Source organism: Meriones unguiculatus, chromosome 1 (genome assembly GCF_030254825.1).
Source record: "Meriones unguiculatus strain TT.TT164.6M chromosome 1, Bangor_MerUng_6.1, whole genome shotgun sequence".
NCBI lineage: Eukaryota > Metazoa > Chordata > Mammalia > Rodentia > Muridae > Meriones > Meriones unguiculatus.
This window is the reverse complement of record NC_083349.1, coordinates 40,750,395-40,771,958: the sequence shown is the minus strand read 5'-3', so window position 1 is coordinate 40,771,958 and position 21,564 is coordinate 40,750,395. Positions and strand designations below refer to the sequence as shown.

Genomic DNA, 21,564 nt, shown 5'->3' with positions numbered 1-21,564 from the left:
GACAACACACACTTAAGCGATAGCACTAAACTTTTAAAAACTCCATAGTGACTGGAGAGGTGTCTCAAGGGTTAAGAATTTCCCATCATCCACATGGTGCCTCACAACACTCTGACTGTAGTTCAGGGCACTCAGTGCCCTCTTCTGGCCTCCATAACATTAGGCATGCACACAGTATATATACATGCATGAAGAAAAATCTCTTATGAATGGAATAAAAACAAATACAATCTTTAAATCCACAGTTCCTCAACCCAGAGCAGCCCCAAGAACATTTCTTCGTCCTAGTCCCGAAGATGAAGCAATATACGGGTATGTACTTGCATTCCTCTCTCCCTTCCCCCTTCCTCTTCCACTCAGCTCATCTCCGAGCTGAAATCCACAGCAGCGGTGGTGTTTCCGCCCCCACCCAGGTGGTGAGTTTCCATCTGTTCAGCCACCTTTAATCAACTCTCGCTCCTAATGTTCAAAAGAAAGAGGAATCACTTACGAGAAGGGCAAAATTTGGGATTGGGTGAACTTTAAAGGCTTTGGGATTTGTCTGTTTACCTACCTGACTACTTCTCCTGAATGTTCTTCTGAATATTTGCATCAGTCAGATGCATAACTCCCAAACAGGAGAAGCAGCTCCGGACTAGAGCGCTTCAGTAGAGATTGCAGGGGTGGTATGGTCCCGCCATGGTGGGGAGCAAGAAGGGACCATGTTGAGTGGTCTCTAGACAGCAGTTGTTGGATTAGGACCAGCCTCCTTGGATCTGCACTGTCTTTGTTTGGCCAAACTTGTGGTGTAATAATCTTGGGAGGGCATCCTCCAATCAGATAGCTAGACTCGATTCCCAGTTCCTCACTCTCTCATCTTATATGAGCTAACGTGGTAAATCCTGTATTTTTACTCCTTTGTGGGCCGGTAGACATTCATGTCACTGTCCCAGGGAGATAAAATTATAGGACAGATGAGAAACAATTAGAGGGAACATTTGTAAATATGAAGTCACTCCTGAGCTAGAATATAGTTAAATCTTTAATCCTCCATCTTAAACATTATGTTTCATCTTTTCTTTCTGACACCAAACCTACAACAGCCCTAACACCAAAATGGTGAGGTTCAAGAAGGGAGACAGTGTGGGCCTCCGGCTGGCTGGTGGAAATGATGTTGGGATATTTGTTGCTGGCATTCAGGAGGGTACCTCAGCAGAGCAGGAAGGCCTACAAGAAGGAGACCAGATTCTGAAGGTAAGGAAGCCTGCCCTCTAGCACTCACTCGAGAAAGTGCTTTTCTGGCTGTTTTTCAGTAAAAGAATTCTGAGAGTACTGCGTTCATGGTTGCTGCAAAGGTTTGGCATGCCGGGGGCTGTTGGGATTTGTAATTTCTTTATATTTCTGTGTGCACACACGCACACTAACTTTGTTGAAAAATGTATCATATACACATCAGTATCTGAGGGTCTGGTAAGCCTTTCCAGGTCCAAAGGAGAGGGAGAAGAAGTTGTAGAATTGTCCAGAGAGTCAAACCTCAAGACAGGAGGACGTACCCACACTCAGAACTCTGCTGATCTGGTTCAGATTGACCTCCAGAGTGGAAGGAGTCATGAGCTCATGAGTATTGCTAAGCTTTCCAGTGAACCTCTAGGACCTTCTTTGGCTCCAGGAAGGACCCTAGAAGACAACCTGAGTGAACCTCGCAGTAACACATGGTCCTAGGACTTCTCTCCACCCACAGCTTCCCTTGCTACTGATGAAAATCTTTTCTAATGCCAGCACATACTGTTCTGTACTTGATGAATATGCTAATGAAGAACAGGCATGCTTCCTGCTACTGGGAAGCCAGAGGCTTAGAGCTTTGCTCATGAAAGTTGGAGAATAAAATAGATTTTTCTTGTGGAGGGGACGGTGCATGTGAATTTTTATGAAGAGACGTAAAGAATTCCCCTAAGGCTTCAGGCTCCCAATTTCTGTATAAAACATTGTGAAAGACAAGGAGAATTCCACACTGAGAACTTTTCCAGGAAGTTTTTTTTTTTTTGTTCCTAGCCTCACCATGGTGACTAGGGAGATGCTGGTGGGCACTGATTTCTTTTGCAGTAGTTCTTGGTAGAGGTTGGGCAACAGGTGGCCTTGATCATCACTCCAGCTGACTACAGAAAGATCTCTTTTCTGTAAAAGGCTGAGAAAGATTGAGCTCCCCAAGCTGGGCAGAGAGGCAGCTTCTGAGCAGTGATCTGGAGCTGATACCAAATCCTCCCCAGACTCCCAGCACACCCAGCCTGGCCCTGCCTACTCCTCTCAGATAAGGAAAGATGGTATTTTTCTGGCAGGAAGGACCTCACAGCCTGACCTTGAAGTACAGAAACACTGGCCTCCATTCATTTTTACTCTAGTGTGTTCCACCCTCCTTGGCCAGCCTGAAGATATGAGGGGAACTGTGTTCACAGCCTGGCCATTTTCTTTTGTTGGTAGGTGTTTAAGAATGGCTCTGCCTTCGTAGGTAAGGCCTGGCACATGCAGTGTTTTGTTCTGTTGTTGAATGCAACAGGTCTTACAGATAACAGAAATATGATTGTTTTTTCCCATCTTCTTGGTGTAACTGCTTCTTTGTGACTTTTTTTTAAAATGAAGATTTATTTTATGTATATGAGTGCTCTATCTGCATGTACTCCTGCATGCCCAAAATGGGCATCAGATCCCATTATAGATGGTTGTGAACCCCAATGAAGTTGCTGGGAATTGAACTCTGGACCTCTGGAAAAGCAGCCAGTGCTCTTAGTCCATTCTTTGTTAGTTATATGGTGTGGCTGGCATTTCTCTTTGAAAAACTGTTATGAAATGGAAAAGGCAAAAAGAAAACCAAACATATTTGGGGGAGGGGTTGGTGGTGGTGGTGGTGGTTGCTAAATCGCATGGATTTTAAAAACTACATCTTACTTGTGTGTATGTGGTAGGGGTGGTGGGCCAAGAAGAACCCTTGTGCTGTGCCATGCATGTGGAGGTCAGAGGACAACTTTTGGGGGTCATTTCTCTCTTTCCTCTACATGGAGCTTGGAATTGAACTCAGGTTTTTGGCAAGTTACAGGAGTAAGGCTGGATTGACCCGTCCATGTGTATTCCAAGATTCTGTTTGAGTTGATTTGGTACCAGGTCTGCTTACTCCAGACCGCATCATTCTCTGTTGATTACAGTCATCTGTTTAGTGTGAAGTAGTGTACCTTTCTGGTCACCTCTTTGGGAGACTTGAAGAAAGGGAGAATGACAAGAAATTCTAATCAATTCAGTGGCAAATTCCTGATTTGAAGGATTGGAGGTGTGATGGTATGCCGAGCACTGAGGAAGGAAGGCACAACAGTACTTGTAAGCACAGAGGCTTGCTTACTGGGCCAAGGTCACCGGATATGGCTGCAAGGAATTAAATTAGGCTTGAGAACAATCAGACTTCTCAGAGGTTTATCAGAAACAGATGATGATGGCAGTTGCCAGGATCAATACAGCTGTTGTTGCCAGGACACAGTGAAGTTTGCAAACTCTACAGGGTACATAGGATTAATGTCTAAGACCAGTTGCCCTTTTGAGCTCCCATGCTCCTTGGACTTCCAAGGGAAAATAGAGAAACACAAATGCTTCACTGCCTGAGGGAGTACATCGGTGTCCCAGGAACTGGAAGGCACATTGTGCCCCAGAAGCCATGTACTCTAACCTGAAAAACCTATGACATGCCTCTCAAGGCAGCTAGGCCAGGACAATGGAAAGGTGCTGGGCAGGTGGACCAGGTGGCAGTGGGACAGACTTGTACAGATGCTGCTTTTGCTCTGGGGAGGCCCCAGTGGGAACAAAGAGAAATTTAGGAGTTGCCTTTTAAATTTTGGTTCTTCTAGGTATTAATCGTAGAGCCTCGTGCATGCTGAGCAAGCACAGGAGCACTGAGTTACTTCCCCAGCCACATCAGGACTTTACTATATAGTCTGTCTGTCTCTCTCATTTTTCTATTTCTGATTTTTACCTCCTTTCAGGTGAACACGCAGGACTTTAGAGGGCTTGTTCGGGAAGATGCGGTTCTCTACCTGTTAGAAATTCCCAAAGGTGAAACTGTGACAATTTTGGCGCAGAGCCGAGCAGATGGTGAGCAAGTTTGATCATCTGTTTTATTTGAGGGAGGTGAGAAGAATGAACAAGGTATCTTGGGACCAGAATAAGCAACACTGGGGCACAGGTGTTTGCAGAAAACTTTAGTGATGCTAATTTTATATGAAAATATTTCTCCTCCATCTGCTGAAATAATTTTGCTATTTGTGTGTCATTTGGAGTTAAACCGCTTTCCTCAATGGTATTTTAGGAAAGTGGTGCTTCCTCAGTCATGGTGGAGTTGTTATAGAGTCTCTGTATGATGGTAGCATTTGCACCTCTCAGCTCTCACCAGTCTCACAAGTTGCTTCACCTCCCTGGGTCCTTTCCCATAATATGCGGGACAAGAATAGTCCCTCCCTGTTTGTGTCAGAAGATTGACAAGTGACTGTATTAGCCGGGAGGTCCCCAGAGAAACAGAACCAATGAGAAGAGATAAAGACACGTTGTTGAGGACGTGGTTGACGTGAATGTGACGGTTGGGCGAGTACCACATTGGACAGGGCGAGCTATCAAGTTGCAGGCCTGTCAGAACCAAAGATTCAGATTTGGGATTAGCCTGAAGGCCTGTCCTGAAGGAGAACTGATGGTGCAGAGACCGTAGAAAGGTGGAAGAAAAGCAGGCGTTTCAGCTGGAAGGCCGTCGGGTGGGAAGAGTAACTCCCTCCGACTTGACAAAATAGTCTACTCAGGCTTTCAAGTGGCTGCATGTTCCTTACTAGAAGGAACAGTTTGCTCAGTCCATCCTTTTGAATGTTAATTTAATTCCCCCAGTACCCACTGTGTCCTCTCAGGAAAGGCCTAGGATAATGTTTAACCTTTTGACTAGGCTCCCCTTATACAGTCAGGTTGACACACAAAATCCACCATCATGGTACTTCCGGTTAGTGGTTCTTCTTTCCTCCTGTAGAGCATGGTTCTCATAGTTCCCATAATGCACTAGAAATGGGAGAACCGCAAAGGGGGTGATCTTCAGTTAAGCACAACACAGCTATCTGTGCTTTTGTTTTCCAGTGTACAGAGACATTCTGGCTTGTGGCAGGGGAGATTCGTTTTTCATAAGAAGCCACTTTGAATGTGAGAAGGAAACGCCACAGAGCCTGGCCTTCACCAGGGGAGAGGTCTTCCGAGTGGTGGATACACTGTACGATGGCAAGCTGGGCCACTGGCTGGCCGTGAGGATTGGAAACGAACTGGAGAAAGGCTTAATCCCTAACAAAAGCCGGTAACTAAAACTGCTTTCCTAAACTTACTTTTTAATCCCTTTCCCATTAAAGGCAGCAGAACAGCCTCTAGTGAAATCCCGTGTGGCATCATCATTTGCGGACATCAGTTGTTTACGGGGCTAGAGCCTCCAGAGCCTCGAACAGCTCAGGCTTGGTCGCTGCAGTTGACGTATTTAAGGATAGATAGCCTGCTGCCTCGCTCATGGGAAACACGGTGTGGCCACGGCACCTCAGCACTCCTTGTCTCCATCCTTAGGAGGAGCTTGTACACCCCAGTGGACGCTTGCTGGTGTGTGCCTATAGAAACTTCAGAATGGTGATCTGTTTGCTACATGCATTCGTACTACCTTAAGAGCCAAACATGGCATGATCTGTACTGAGCTACTGCTTGTGGTTGTTCAGAAATCCCATGGACTTCTCTCATCGCCATGACAGAATACCTGAGAGAGAAAGAGAGGGGTCTAGGGAGAGGGGGTTTACGGAGTAGTGTGGAGAATGCTGGTCCTCAGCTTGCTTTTTTCCTTGTATTCAGTCTGGGCCCCAGCCCATGGGAAGGTGGTGGCCTCTATTCAGGGTGGGTTTTTCCGGCCGACCCAGCGGTGTGTTTCCATAGTGATTCTAGGTCTAATCAGGTTGACAGAAGAGCTTTTACACGCTGCTTTTTCTGATTCCACAGTCCCTTCTTTGTCTCCATTGTCAGGCTGAGTATACCCTGGGTCCCTACATGACACTGAGTGCGTCTTAATAATAACCTCTTCCCATGCTGTGGAGAATGACTCCTTCTGGCTTTTTCTCTCAGAGCTGAGCAAATGGCCAGTGTCCAGAATGCCCAGAGAGAGAACGCTGGGGACAGAGCAGACTTCTGGCGGATGCGTGGCCAGAGATCCGGGGTCAAGAAGAACATCCGGAAGAGCCGGGAAGACCTGTCGGCCGCTGTGTCGGTTAGCACCAAGTTCCCCGCCTATGAGAAGGTTCTGCTGCGGGAAGGTGAGGCAGCTCCATGGGCCAGGAAGTGACGTGCTGAGCTCTGAGCCACTTCCTCCACTGTCTCTGTAACCATCAAGTTCCGACTTCACCTATGTCTCTTACATCAGGGGTGTAGTGAAGGAATCAACAGGGAGCCTGAGTGGTTCAGGTTCCTCAGTGGAGTCGAATTCTTGAAAGGGAGGAAAATGTCAGTACTGACACTCAAATATGTGTCAGAGTGGGGATGTGTAAACACAGCGTCTGAGAATGACAAGTCAGGGTTCCGTAAACTGTGTGGTGGGGAGGGCAGCGAAGGCTTTTCTTTCTGGAAAGAACTGGAGTACAGGGAGGTGGGAGAATTCAGTTTCCTTGGCTGAGTTTGTCAAGGTGTAGACAGTACATTTTCCTGTCATCTAGACAGTATAATCATGGTGTACATCTGAAAGCCTTTTTTTTTTTCCTTTTTTCTTTTTTTTTTTTTTTTTTCTTCTCCTTTTCAGCTGGCTTCAAGAGACCTGTGGTCTTGTTTGGCCCCATAGCAGATATAGCAATGGAAAGGTTGGCGAATGAGTTACCTGACTTGTTTCAAACTGCAAGTAAGTTATTCGTGGAGTTTTGTGCCCAGAGTGTTTAATCTGAAAGATGTCCAGCACACAAACTTTGAAAGAATAATGGATAGCCACACAATGCCTGGAGTCATTTTATCACGTCGTCAGATACGCTTTTTCCCCACCACCGGTAGACAGATACACAATCCCCCGCTTTGAAACTGTCTGTTGATCAGAGTTTAAGTTCCAGGGCCAGGAGACTTCGTCCACACGTACACACGTACTCTCATAATAAGATATTCTCTTACACTGTGATGATGCCATCGTCCCCACAGTAACAAAGAGATTTAATATTAGTGTTATAGTTTGAATGTTGCTAATCTGAAATATTCCAAAAATTGAAACATTTTGAGTGTCAACATGATTAGCACCAGGGGGAATATTCCAGGCTTGCTCTCATATGAATGATCAGCATTTAAATGCAGATGTGCTAAATAAAGATGCCGTGTAAAATTACCTTCAGTCTGTGTGTATGAGATAGGGATAACAGAAATGGATTTTTTTTTTTTTTTGAGCAGGGTAGAGGGTACTACAGATAGGCCAAGCTGGCCCTGCAATTACTGTGAGGATGACTTTGCATTTCTTACCTTTCTGCCTTCATTTCCCAAGTGCTAGTATAATAGGAGTATATTACCATGAATGAGTTGTATATTTAGACATTCGTCTCCTTTTTTTTTTTTAGATTTTTAATTATGCATATGTAAATATTAAAAAATCAGTAGTATTTTTTGGTCTCAGACATTTCCTTTCTTTCTTTTTTTTCTTTTTTAAATTCAGGCTCATCCATTATGGTTGGTATTTATGACTTTTCAGGACTTTTATATTTTCAGACCCATCCTTTGAGAAGGAATCACTTGGGATACTGGTACTTGGAGAGTGTCAGTACTTTTAGGTTCACCCAGCAATTTCTTCATGATTAGATTTCCACCGAATAGGGTTGGGTTTGCAGCTAAGGTGGATGGCACTTGGCTCTTAGGAGTAAAACCCTGGTGTTTGATATGTAAAACACATGCGCACGAGCGCTCACACACACAGGTGCACACTCTTCTTGGGCTTGTGCGCGCGCACGCACACACCACTCACTGTGTGCCATGCGGTGACGCCTGTGTCAGGTATCCCACTGTGCTGATGCTCCTTTGGGGCATTTAATTGTCACTGCTTCCCACGGCCATTACTTAGCCCCGCTTTTCTTTTGCAGAAACTGAACCCAAAGATGCAGGATCTGAGAAATCCAGCGGAGTCGTTCGGTTGAATACTGTGAGGCAAATTATCGAGCAGGTGAGAAAACTCATGTTGTCATTGAACTGGATCGGGGTTTGGAATAAAATTTGGATGTTGATACGAATGATCAAAGCTCATGTCAGTAGGAGCTTTTCACTAGGCAAAGCCAGCTGCTGTTCCGTGGCAGAGTTTCCATTTTAAACCAAGTAGCACTTACTGGTGCTCCCTCTCTATTGGAGGAGAATGTATTTCAGGTGTCTGAAACCACGAAGAGAACCAACCCCCTCCCCAATATATAGGTATGTATACACATACGTAAACACACATTCACATGCACTACTTTTTATACATAGGTGTAGCTGTGATAATTAAATATATATGTTGGCATGGTGGGAGATAGTGATAACCAAAAACAGAGCTGACCAATCATAAAAATATACTCCAAAAAAACTTGTAGAAATGTGGCCTGTCCCCTCATTCCCACTTAGAACCCTGTACTGTCCTCACCCCGTTTTTACTCACGTTGACCTCAGAAGAAACTGAAGGATGAATCCATGGACTAGGAGGGTTACTACAATCCTTCTGTAAGAAGTTTTAACTGATAATACGGAAGTGGACGTAATAATGGAAAGAAATACTTTTGGCCTTTTAATTTAAATATGCAGGGTAAGGTAAGGTGGCACACACCTTTAATCCCAGAGACGGAAGGGATCGCATCTCTGTGAGTTTAAGGCCAGCTTACAAAGGGACTTCCAGCCAGAGCTGTTAAATCTGGTCCAGGCTTTGCCTAGGAAAACAAACCCCTTGACGATGTTGTTTTATGTCGCCGTGTTCCATCCTTCTCCACTGGTAACAGGACAAGCACGCCCTGCTCGACGTGACCCCCAAAGCTGTGGACCTGCTCAATTACACTCAGTGGTTTCCAATCGTGATTTTCTTCAACCTGGATTCCAGACAAGGTGTTAAAGCCATAAGACAGAGGTTGAGCCCAACATCCAATAAAAGTTCTCGGAAGTTATTCGATCAAGCCAACAAGCTCAAAAAGTCCTGCTCTCATCTTTTTACAGGTAGGTGAAGTTTGAAAGGCGGTTGGTCCGAGGTCAAAAAGAGAAATAAGGAAATAATCTTGAGTGTGGGATGCGGAATCAGGGTCTTGACTCATTTGAGAAGAGTTAATCCTATGGGAGTAGATACATAGAAGTTTGGCACTTATACCTTAAACTTTGATTTTTGACAACCAAAAATGATTGTAAAGGTCCAAAACATGGTAATAACTGGTTATCTTAACGACATTAGATTTTTGTGGTAGGGTTAAGGCTAATGACTGCATTTCCCGTGTGTAACTGCATGTTCACTGTCAGTGATGCGCTAAGTCACTCTCTGACTGGGAGGCACTGCAGGGGTTGACAGTGCCCCCCAATAGAAACCTGAACACTGGGAATGTAGAAGACTTAGACATTTGCTACTTCTGCTTCTTGCTGGTAATGATACTGTGAACGTGTTTCTTTCTTCATTATTATCCTTGTCTTTTAGAGATGCATACTGAACCAAATCTTTATCAATTATCCAGTAGGCTCCCTACAGTTTGCCTAGCTAACCTGCAGTGAGAGGGGAGGATAGAGAACTAACAGACTGGCGAAGCACCATGATGCACACGTGGGTTCCGAGTACATGAAAGTTTATAGACTGGCCTCTGCTTCATCTGCATAGAAAAGCTTCCAAAAAAGAGAGAGAACTGGAGTTACAGGTGGTTTGTTCACAGCCATGTGGATGCTGGGAATGAAACGTGGGTCCTCTGGAAGAGCAGCCAGTGCTCTTAACCACAGAACCTTGTCTTTAGCCCCACTCATGTTCTTTGTGATGTGTGCTGGGTGAGAAGCAGAAAGTTTACAATTAAAGCTGGAGGTGGGCGTGGATGGACGCTGAGGGTTGAAGTTCAGAGTCTGCTTCATACCAGCCAGGCCCGTCTGACCGTGAGCCAAGTAGTCGTCAGGACAGAAGGTGCGTGGTTATTGATAGAGTGCCCCGAGAAGCCCCCGTTTTCATGCAGCTGTCTTTCATACGGTTCTTCCAGACTTTTAAGCTTGACTCCTGAAAGCTGTGTGGAGGCTGCACCGAGCCTTTTTATTGCCCTTTCACCTCAAGTCTGTCCACAGACTGAGACCGGTGGTATGTGCTGTGTCTGAAACACTGGTTATTAGCCCTGATCAGCAGAACCAGGAGCAGAAGTATCGTTTTATTTCCCATGGCTTTAATGCATGCCGGCTTTATGAATTGGTAAATGGGAATAGCATATTTGTGTTGGTGAGCACAATCTAAAGTCATGTTTTCTGTCGTATGTGGTCTCGTTGGGCTCAGTATCCTACTCCCTGTTTCTTATTAATATAGTAATAAATTTTTTCTACAGATGAGATTTTAAATATGACAATATTAAGATCTTTTCCTTTATGAGCTTGATATACTCATTAAGATACTTTATTCAGAGACTTGCTCAAAAGCAAGTTGGCTTTTCAAAATAGTTTAAAATGTTATAGCCTGTATACCCCTTTGTCAATAAAAATATTTAATGTAGAAACATACTTATCATAAAAATGAACTTTGAATTGTATGTGTTCTTAGGACTTTTGAAAAGCTCAGTTCATGGTTTACAGACTGCTGAGGTGCCCTTACGGACTTAGAGACCCAAACTATAAACTGTGGCATGTCACAGCACCATGCAGTGGTTTGGCTGTTTCATCTCCTTTCCAGGCGTCATTAAAATGAGGATTTTGTGTCCCAACCCTGGAATTTTGGAAGAGCTTACAAGTGCTATTACTGTATAAGTCATCTTTCTAATCACATTATATAAAAATTTTTTATTCTATATGGCATTTGTTTGAGGGAAATGAATCTTGTACCTAAGCTGAGAAGAATCCAAAGTGCAGAAGGTGATACTGGGATTCGTAGGAGAGTGCAGGAAATGTTAAGGACAGGGAAGAAATGAGCTAAAGGGTGGCTTGTGTATTTAGCTGCTGTCTGGCATGTGAGTGTTAGAGTGGTCACAGGACTGCCTTCCTGAGGTGAAATTTGTGTACTGTACCACTGAGCCATGTGAAGGGCACATGTCAAGTGGGTTTAGATCCTTCAGAGTTGTGGAACCATCGCCACAAGAACTTCTAGACAGAAACTTCGTCCATTAGCAATCTTCCAGCTTTTTCCCCTCCCTTCTAGCTTACATGGTGCCTTTTGGCGCCTCTGTGACTCGGAGTCAGAAGGTACTTCCACACGTGCCAGGGCCGGCCAGACCTGCCCTGAGGGTATGAGAATGCTAGCGGGGACACTGGCAGCAGGGGGATGCTTTCAGAATTTCAGTTCCTTGAGTTTGAAAGTCATAACAAGCCTCTTTGAAAAGAGGCAAAGTGCATGAACTGGAATCTACCTCTGAGTGGGGCCAGAAAGTTCGTTTCTGTGCAACTTGCACATCAGCTTTCCAGCAAGTTTCATTGCCAGTGAAACTTGGGGTTTTGTGACATTCGTATTGGCAGGGGACAAAATGTGTCTCCATTTCTGAGAGAGCCCCTTTAAGTTTTCTTTGTGACAAATCTAGACTTCATCAGACAGCTGCTGATAGAAAGCTGTAGGAGCCACTTAAGATTCTTTATACGTCTGTAAGTCACTTGTTTGGTCCCTGTCTTGCACAGTCTCGCTTCTGTATTTACATCATGGATCATATTTTAGCTATGATTACAATAATGTTTGTGAAGTACCATGATTAAATAAGGACCCAAGAGAATCCATGGCATCAAGGTTAATTTCCTTGAGCTGCCAGTGTATCCATTCAGTCTGATGCTGTAAATAATTAATAACAAGGAAATTGTAAGCTCATTCACCATCTCCCAAGGTCATGGATAGAAATCTTTTCAAGTTTTTGGGATAGGGTCTCATGTATCCCCAGGCTGACCTCACACTTACTGTAGTCAGTGATGATCCTGAACCTCAGATTCCTGCCTCTGCCTCCCACGTAGGTACAGACATACGTCTGATTACAAGTGAATATCATTATACCTGGCTTCAAGATTGGAATTCCTTAAATGAAGGAAAATCAAATTTAAAGAAAGAAAACTTGAAGCATAGTTACTCAGAAAATTTATGTAATGGTTTCTGTATAACGGTTCATTTAGCTTTAGAAATGATAGATACCACAGGCCCTCTGATAAAGAGCCATGAAAGCATAATTTAAAAAGCAATTCTAGTTTGCCTGCACCCTGGTCATTTGCATTGTGGATCATTTTTATATTAATGCAGTGCTTATTGTGTCTGTGTGTGTGTGTGTTAATGTCCATCAGGCTGGCTGGCCATTGAGTACCCTGGACCTATGAATGTACACTTCCAGTGCTGGGCTTATAGGCACACATAGCCATGCCCAGCTTCTTATAAGGGGATTTGAACTTGGGTCCTTCTGCTTTCATAGCAAGTGTTCTTAGCCAGTGAGCTGTCTCTCCAGTCTTTCCAGCTGTTTAGAACATTTAGATCCAACTTACTGTTTGGAGCAGTTTTGCTTGCTCAGTTTATCTTTAACATCAGTAAGAACAGACTGTTGAAGGCCAGATGCATGCCAGGTGTCTGTCTGCATCTTATGTCTGCTGCAAGTCAGTGTCTTTACATGGCCCAGGCAGCAAGCTCATAAAATAATGCTCCAAGTTTGTACTCGGCTTTTTTTTTTTTTATTTGCTTGGTGTTAAGTGTAAGGCTCTTCTTCATTTCACTACCTGTCCTGTTGTTTTTTCCCTTTTCTGTGCTAACAATATGCTGACAAAAGCAGCTCAGGGGAAGAATAGACTTACTTGAGCTCACAGTTCAAAGAACATTCCATTTTATCTGTGCTCTTGAAAATGTATTTTATGGGCTGGAGAGATGGCTCAGAGGTTAAGAGCACTGCTTGTTCTTCCAGAGGTCCTGAGTTCAATTCCCAGCAACCACGTGGTGGCTAACGACCATCTATAATGAGATCTGGTGCCCTCTTCTGGTGTTCAGGTGTACATGCAGACAGAACATTGTATATATAATAAAATAAGTAAATCTTAAAAAAAAATAAATAAAATAAATAAAAAAAGAAAATGTATTTTATTTTATGGAAGGGGCTATGACTCAGTGGTAGAATGCATATGTGACATTTGGGATGACATGAATTCTGTTCTTAGCATTGTAAGCAAACACACACACACAAACACAGAGAGGGAGAACAGTTTCATAAGAAATATATATAGTGAAATAAGCCCATAGAGTCTATAATATAAAGTAAAACACATTTAGTTGCATTCAAACAAAAGGATTTTGTGCTTAAATAACATACGGACTTCTGATTTTGGCAAACTTTTCTTCAAATATGGTATAAATAGAAATAACAACAATAATAAGTAGAATAAAGGTTGCTCTGGAAATTCATGCTGACCTTTTTGCTTGTAATTCTGTAGCTACAATCAACGTGAATTCAGCCAATGATGCCTGGTTCGGCAGCTTGAAGGACAGCATTCAGCAGCAGCAAGGGGAAGCAGTCTGGGTCTCTGAAGGAAAGGTATGTGGTCTAGATTTGCTGCTGTGAGGTGAGGGTCTTTGTTCTTGATGCTTCCTCAAGAGGGCAGTGAATGTAGTAAACCGTGAAACAAAAGGGATTCAGTGTGTTCATCAAGTCGGGACCTTTATAATTCTCCAACAAAGTAACAAAATGAAGGGACTTTGCAAGGCTGGCCTACATTCACTTTCCCTCTACTTTTAATGTAGCAACTAGAATTGCACTCCAAGTTCTCTAATCAGAGCTTACAAGTTATCATTCCTAATGCCACACTGCACTAAAGACATGGGAAACTCGGAGTGGAGACGAGAGGCAGGTTGAGAACCATGGGTAAAGCAGGTTAAAATGACACCAAGCTGACAGCTGGCATGTGTGCTCAGGAAAGAGGAGGGTGGAGAATGCATCCCACCTCTGAGTCTGAATACGTGATACGAAAACACTGGTGACCTTTCCTAGCCCTCTCACACTGGAGAGCATCTCAGTCTTTAGAGATACAGAGCACACAGGTGTTCTGTGGGAGGGAGGAGAGAGTCAAGAACTTGGTGACCCTTCTTACCAGGAACCTTTCCTCCAGCTAAACTGAAGGAGCTGACGAGCCTTCAGAGTGAGTAGTGTTTTTTGTTGTTGTTGTTATTGTTTTTTTTTTTTTTTTTTTTTTTGTGGACTAGACTCTCTTGCTTTTTCAATCTGGTTGTTGACACATCAGCCAAATGCTCAGAGTCTTCACCTCTGCCTGGAGAGGACAAGTTGAGCAGAGTGTAGCTTTTGTCCTCAAGGTTTGGAGAAATTTTTTTTTTTTTTCCATCTTGGGAATTGAACCCAGCTGCTTCTGAGCAATATCCCTGCCTGGGTCTGAGAGTCTTGGAAGCAAGTAGATATGTATGTAGCCCAAGGTGGAGACAGGGTCCAGCAGAAAAGCTGGAGAGGAGCTGATCCTGGAAGCCCAACAAAGCCGGGCAGCTTGGCTCAACTGGCACACAGGATGGACACTAGCCAGGACAGATTGCAGGTCTTCAGTTTGTGTCTGTGCAGAAGTTAACTCAGCATCAACATCAGATCAGAGCCACGTGCTGGCAGGAAACTAAAGGTCCCTTCCCCTGCTAGCACACGTCAAGGTTTCCAATGCTTGGCTCAGCCCTTGGGAGTTGTCTTGAGTCCCCACTCCCAGGAGCCATGGCAGATCCCACTCACCCTTCAAAACAAATTCCTCTAGATGGAAGGGATGGATGATGACCCTGAAGACCGCATGTCCTACTTAACCGCCATGGGCGCGGACTATCTGAGTTGTGACAGCCGTCTCATCAGTGACTTTGAAGACACGGACGGCGAGGGAGGCGCCTACACTGACAATGAGCTGGATGAGCCAGCTGAGGAGCCCCAGGTGTCTTCCATCACCCGCTCCTCGGAGCCGGTGCAGCATGAGGAGGTGAGGCGAGGCACAGCACACCTGGGCAGCTTGCTGCAGGCTGTGAGGGTGATGTAGAAGGTATCTGCAAGGATTGGGGCTGAGGACTGCTAGGAAGGCACACTCGGAGCCCATGCCTACGTGGCTGTGGCTGTGGTCCACGGAGAGTGGAGCCAGAGAGTGACATTGGAAAAGGCCGAGTGGCAGCATTCACCACTCTCTTGTGTTTGGGAGAGAATGGTCGGCTTGATGCGCCAACTGCCCAAATTACAAATGGAAATTTAAGAGTACATTATTGCTGTATTTGCTTGTAACCTTTGATTAGGCCTCTCTCTGTACTCTTAGGAGCCCTGCTTTCCTTCTCCCCTCAACCTTTAACCTTCTAATGTTATCCGGGTTCCTGAGTGTTTCCCCATCAGTTTCCTTGTCTCTGTATTTCACTTTTTAAATGCACTGTATTCATCTGGTCAGGGGCACTGCGTATCCCCTGGGTTACACAGTCCTACAGACAATCAGTGGGCATAATTTAGGTGGAGTGATGATTGTTCGCACCTCAGAGAACACTGGAATGATGATCTTTGTGGACAAGATTGCTTAAGCACATTTGATGGATAATTATGGACTGCCCTTCAGCAGGTTGCTCATTTTTGTCAATGAACAATGAGCTATCACTACTCAAAAAGAAATAAACCAAGGAAGAAAAGTCTACCACACATAACACCTCATATACAGTGGATTAGTAAAAAGTTACTGTTTACACACACAGAAAGAGCTAAGGCTTAGAAATACTTCTGGTTGTGACAAAGACCTTTAGATTTTAGGAGTGTTGGGTTTTGTTTCCCTTCCATTAAATGTAGAGCCTAGTGCCTTGTACTCAGGCAGTTTTGTGAACTGTGCCCTAAGCTTGCACTAGGAGAGAATGGTTGATGTCTTTGTTTGCAGCAAGCGAGAGCTGCCTTAGCTGTTCAGCTTCTTGATTTCTACAAGGTTTCAGAAATCAGCAGAGCGGAGTCCTGTCTTCTCTCTGCTTAGGTGCCCTTGCTGTGAATGAACTTTTGTGTTTTATAGAGCATAAGGAAACCCAGCCCAGAGCCACGAGCTCAGATGAGGAGGGCGGCTAGCAGAGATCAACTTAGGGATGGTAGCCCGCCCCCAGCATTCAAGCCAGAGCCGCCCAAGGTATGTGTCTGGGAAGCCTAGCATGGGAAGAGGATACAGGTGCCTTGGAGCTCCTGGGAAGCCAGGGAGACGTGCATGCTGAGATGCTGGTGGACTGTGGACTTACTCGGTTAGAGCCTAGGGAAGTGTGAGAGACAGGCCCGAAAGCCACTAGTAGGAAAGGGTATGATTTTAGCCCTCACAGAGAATTCAGAATTTAGTTTTTTTGTTGTTTTTTTTTTGCTATTTTTGTATTTATGAGTTGAAAAGGTCAAATGCTGCATGCCAGAATCACTAATCTCCACGAGTTTGTTTTTTTCTGTCCAGTCAATGTTTTCTGCCTACAGTCTAATTTGGATGCACCAGAGGATCCTCACTGGTTTTCCTCATCTTGAGGAAAGATGAGCATTGCTGTTGTGTGGAATGCCTCTCGCTGTAAAAGCATCTTAATTTATTGAATTAACAAATTACTATCTAGAAGAGAATCAACAGGAGGGCTCCAGGGTGTGTGTCACGAGGTTCATCGCCCCAGATCGCAATCAACCTGTAGCGACAGGCTTTTCTTATAGCCCAGTAAGATTTTTTTCTAACTTGATAATTTAGATGAGAAGAGGAAGCTGTCAGCAGTAATTAGTGGCTTTACATAATACAACACTAAAGGCCTGTAGTAGGGCTGGCGTTTGAAAGTGAAGGAGCAGTGGCTGGTGGCATGGTGTCCCGCCTGCCTTACCCTGACTCCAGCCCAGCCTCACCACTCCCCAGCCAAGGCCCCACTTCGTAGCCCAGGCTCTTGACCTTAGAAAAACCTTTTTCATTTCCAAAATTGATTTCCTCTGCGGTCTTCCGTGAGAGTCCAGTCTTCTCCACTAGGACGTGGGTCTACCTCGACCCAGTGCCAGCCATCGGCCACCCCACCTCTGCCTGTAGTTCTGTCACCCTCAGGTAGGGATCAAGATGCCCAACCGATGGCTGTTTGCCTCGTTGTATTTGGTTCTTTGTCAAGATGGTTACATTGCCCACCTTTGGAAACTGATCAGGAAACACGATGTATTAAATCACTGATGTAGTTCTGAAAAGAGACTAAAAGCCCAAGGTCAAAGGTATGCCATTGCTCTTTGCAGGCCAGAAGCCAGAACAGAGAAGAATTCTACGACTACTCCAAGTCGAACCTCTCTGCCATAGCTGGCAGTGAAATGGGGGGATCCACCAAAGGCTGTCCTCCCCCCGTTGCAGCGAAACCTTCCTTTGGGCGATCCATCCTGAAGCCTTCCACTCCGGTCCCTGTGCCTGAGAGTGAGGAGGTGGAGGAGAGCACCGAGGAGCAGGAAGATGCTCCCAGATCCGTCCTGGGCAGAGTGAAAATATTCGAGAAGATGGACCACAAGGCAAAATTACAGAGGATGCAGGAGCTCCAAGAAGCACAGAATGCGAGGGTAATTGTTTTAAACTCCCTGAGCATCTTAGGTTGCCCCAGGGAGTGTTTTCAAGATATTTGCTCTCAGAGTAGCAGCTCACACCCCTTTTCCCGCTGCCAGCGTCATGCCAGGCACAGTCACGCGCATGGTCTCTGTACTGCTTCCCTGGCTGTCAGCATATCCTTTTTGCTTCCCATCAACAACGACTGACAGAAGTGGGTGTGGTGGTGGTGCACGTGTTTAATCCCAACACTTGGGAGACAGAAGCAGGTGGATATTTGTGAGTTTGAGGCCAATGGAAGCATAATCTACAAAGTGAGTTCTGGGTTCTGAGACAGTCGAGGTTATACAGAGAAACCCTGCCTTGGAAAATTAAAAATAAACAAGCAAAAACTGGAAGTGTAACAATCCAGATGAGCAGGATTCAACTCTCCATGCTGCATGCTTGTGGCCTGCTCTGGGCCAGAAAGTGAGGGCTGATACCTCTCAGATGTTATTTTAGCTGGAATATGGGTGATGATTATTTGGTCCTCAACCTTTTATATGTGCCCAGATTTGCCATAGGATCCTGGAAGCCATTGGGCCTGGGAGCTGTCGATTTTTAGCTGTTAGAATGGATGAAATGCATATGAGACATTTCAGTATCAAAGAACTCGAGTGATGCCAGAAGTGGGAGCATCACTATAGTCCCAGCAGGTTGAACCCAGGGCAGGAGAAGCACTGAGCCCAGAAGTTGGACATTAGCCTGGGTAACACAGTGAGACCTTCCCTCAAGAGCAGGGACGGATGCACGACAGACTTTCTCCTGCCCGCCCTCCTGCTCTTCTCGAGACCTTCCTGATGTTGTCCTGAGGGACCCAGACACAGGTCATTCTACAGCTTCAGTCTCCTGAGTAGTTGGGACTACAAGTACTACTTAATATAAAATGTACCATTGCAGCTGTTTGTAAGAGGACAGCTCAGGAACTTTCCCATCTGACAGTGATTCCCATTTCCTCCCTCCAGCCTTGGCCACACCGTTCCACTCCATTCCCCCAACCTCAGCCACACCATCCTATTCCATTCCCTCCCTCCAGCCACCACCACGGCATTCTATGGTCTGCCTCTCTGAATTTGATGTTTTCAGAGCCTCACAGAGGTGAGGTCATACAGTACTAGTTCCTTTGGTCAGCTTACTTTAGTATCTCAGGGCTCCCTGAACTTCGTTCCTCACCTTTTGGCACGTTCCATCAGCCACCACCCGACTGTGGAAGCAGGGGCGAATCTATTTTTTTGTCTGGAATAAACTGGGAGACGGTGGTAGGATGTAGGGACAAGGTCGGGTCTATGGGTGACCAGCAAGAGAACCATTCAGTGGCCCTTTCTCTCCTTCTGTTCCCTTACTGCCTCAGATTGAAATCGCTCAGAAGCACCCTGACATCTATGCGGTTCCTATCAAAGCCCCGAAGCCAGAAGCCGGCATGCCCCCTCACATGAGGTAAGGGCCGTTTGGTGGATAGGCCAGCAGCTTCTCCAGCACTTGAAGAATGTTAGAGTGCTAAAAATTTCCTTCCCAGGCCGACTGTTTACCTTACCCTGTTAGTCAGACTTAACTCTTAAGGTGTGCGATAGTGGCGCACCCCTTTGATCCCAGGACTTGGGAGGCAGAGGCCGGTGGATCTTTGTGAGTTTGAGGCCAGCCTAGTCTGGAGCAGAGCCAGTTCCAGGATAGCCAAAGCTCCACAGAGAAACTCTTGTCTCGCAAAACAAAGCAACAACAAAATTTACAAAATCAAAAGCTAGGCAGAGGCAGGACAGCCAGGGCTATGTAGAGAGACCCTGTCTCAAAATACCCTCTGGCACATTGGAGCTTATATCATGTTAGGAGGGCACATGAGCAGAATTCCTAGTGCTTAGATTTCTTTTGTCACTAAAGTCCACTAGCTCGTAGGCAAGGTCCTTAATTCCTTTGTGTCGGGATGCACAGGCCACTTGTGCCAAACTAGGTCTGAAGGTCTGTGACAGGCAGTTGGCTGGCCTAGCATTTTAAGTGCTGAGCAAGCACTAGGCCTCATCGTGTCTTCCTGTGGCCATCTCGTGTTTAGTCATTTCCCGCTTCAGGTAGCTAGAGCCCTGTTTTAAAGCACTGAAAAACTGGAGTCATGTAGATTACTCTTTGAGTGAACACAGATGGCCAAGTTGACCCTGCCAGAGGAAACTCAGTATAACTGACACAGGAAAGAACTCTCTTCTGAGTGGGGGGCTGTGGGTAGGAGCACGGGAATGCAACAGGTATAGTCTTCCTATGTTAGTTCAGGCAACGTATGGCTGCCCAAACATGCCATGGCCTTGACCCATATATCTCTTCCCCTACCATCCTGTGAACTGAAGAGGGACCAGCAGAGCCTGGGCTGGTGTAGCATGCGCTCAGGGGTCAGGACACGATCAGCCTGCTGGGGTCAGAGCTTCGGTGACCCTGCGGGCAGCCGGACGAGATGGGCTGTGTTTACCACCCTCTTTTTGTTAGTTCTAGACCCCCGGAGCCACAGAAAGCTCCTTCCAGACCTTACCAGGACACCAGAGGGAGCTACGGCAGTGACCCCGAGGAGGAGGAATACCGGCAGCAGTTGGCCGCGCACTCAAAGCGTGGCTACTACAGCCAGCCCTCCCGGTACCGAGACACGGAACTGTAGGTGTCGGCGCGGACTCCTGCGAGGCCCCCTGGAGATCTTCTCCAGCTGAAGTGCACTGCAGAGAGACCCCGGTAGCAACCAACCTAAGGCTCTGTTCGAGGGACTGGAGTAAAGTTGATTATGACTTTCTGCTCAGAATGAAGAGAAACACTGCAGTCTGATACTGTTACTTGCTTTGGTGCGGACCAAAATCTGTATTAATCTCTGTATTTTTAATATGTATATTAAGGAGCAATAACTATTTTTCCTCATTCATAGCTGCCTTCCAGTACTGCTTCAGTGTGGAGCAAATGTGAAAAAGGAGTTAAAAAAAAATACTCCATCTCAAACTAAATTCAGAAGTATTTTATTACAACTCTCTAAGTGCCTTTGACAAGATGTGTCTTAAGTTTCCTTCCCCGGAGCTTTATGCAGAGCTATAATGGACTAAATCTTTATTTTGACTAAATTTTTATACCAGTTTAGCAGCTTTAACTGCCTCCCTGCACCTTGCCGTGTTTTCGGGGCATTGTCTGTGTAGTATTTTCCGTAAATTCTGACTGTACATAGGACAGCGACGCTTGGTAGTTTGGCTGTCATAGCTTGGAGGCCAGGAATTTAGTCTAGAGTTTTTGTTGTTTGTCTACAACCACGTGCTCTATGAAAGCAGATACTTGAGAAAAGGGTATTTTATTTTCTTTGTATCAGCGTCTGTACTGACATCAAGCTGTTTTGTAATTTAATAAAAAGGAGTCCATTGGTAGTCAAGAATGAGCTCTGTGGTGAATCCTTCCTTTTTGGGCAATGTTTGGGTGGGACCCATGGTCATCCTGCCTGCACAATGCTGCTCCTCCACTGAGCCTCACCCTGGCCTTCCTGGTTTAAGCCACTCTTTTTAAGGGATTTTTAAAAATTGCATAGGAATGTTTTTGTTTTTTTTTCTGCATGCATCCATGTTCACCACGTGTGCCTGGTGCCTGCAGAGGTCAAAGGCGGCATCAGATCCCCCCACAACTATGTGGGTGCTGCGGATCAAACCTGGGCTCTCAGCAAGAACAAGTGGCCCACACCACCGAACAGACCCTCCTCCCTTGTTGTTGACGACACAAGAAAGAATGTATCCTTAAACACTGGGAAATCGAGACCCCTGGAGGAGGTATGACTGTTACAGCCCTGATCATTCTCAGGCATTTCCTCCAGTTACATCCTCATGCCTGTCTGTTGAGTGTCTGAGAGGGATTCCTGGTGCT

General features: G+C 45.5%; 1 protein-coding gene across 8 annotated transcripts in view; it reads left to right on the top strand.

Annotated features, from left to right (window-relative positions):
* The window catches only part of Tjp2 (tight junction protein 2), a 112,624-nt gene extending 91,536 nt beyond the window's left edge, over positions 1 to 21,088 (top strand). For 5 of the 8 annotated variants that reach the window (XM_060387749.1, XM_060387725.1, XM_021648955.2 and 2 more), the window contains 14 exons: positions 246 to 312; positions 1,083 to 1,233; positions 4,002 to 4,110; positions 5,128 to 5,338; positions 6,139 to 6,326; positions 6,806 to 6,901; positions 8,112 to 8,191; positions 8,991 to 9,201; positions 13,588 to 13,688; positions 14,899 to 15,111; positions 16,159 to 16,269; positions 17,370 to 17,681; positions 19,055 to 19,140; positions 20,170 to 21,088. In XM_060387749.1, coding sequence (XP_060243732.1) covers positions 246 to 312; positions 1,083 to 1,233; positions 4,002 to 4,110; positions 5,128 to 5,338; positions 6,139 to 6,326; positions 6,806 to 6,901; positions 8,112 to 8,191; positions 8,991 to 9,201; positions 13,588 to 13,688; positions 14,899 to 15,111; positions 16,159 to 16,269; positions 17,370 to 17,681; positions 19,055 to 19,140; positions 20,170 to 20,335 — 2,102 coding nt within the window. In that variant the 3' untranslated portion in view covers positions 20,336 to 21,088. The remainder of the gene's footprint in view (positions 1 to 245; positions 313 to 1,082; positions 1,234 to 4,001; positions 4,111 to 5,127; positions 5,339 to 6,138; positions 6,327 to 6,805; positions 6,902 to 8,111; positions 8,192 to 8,990; positions 9,202 to 13,587; positions 13,689 to 14,898; positions 15,112 to 16,158; positions 16,270 to 17,369; positions 17,682 to 19,054; positions 19,141 to 20,169) is intronic. The other 3 variants (XM_021648957.2, XM_060387754.1, XM_060387761.1) reach the window with 1 other exon arrangement.
* The last annotated feature ends 476 nt before the right edge of the window (positions 21,089 to 21,564 follow it).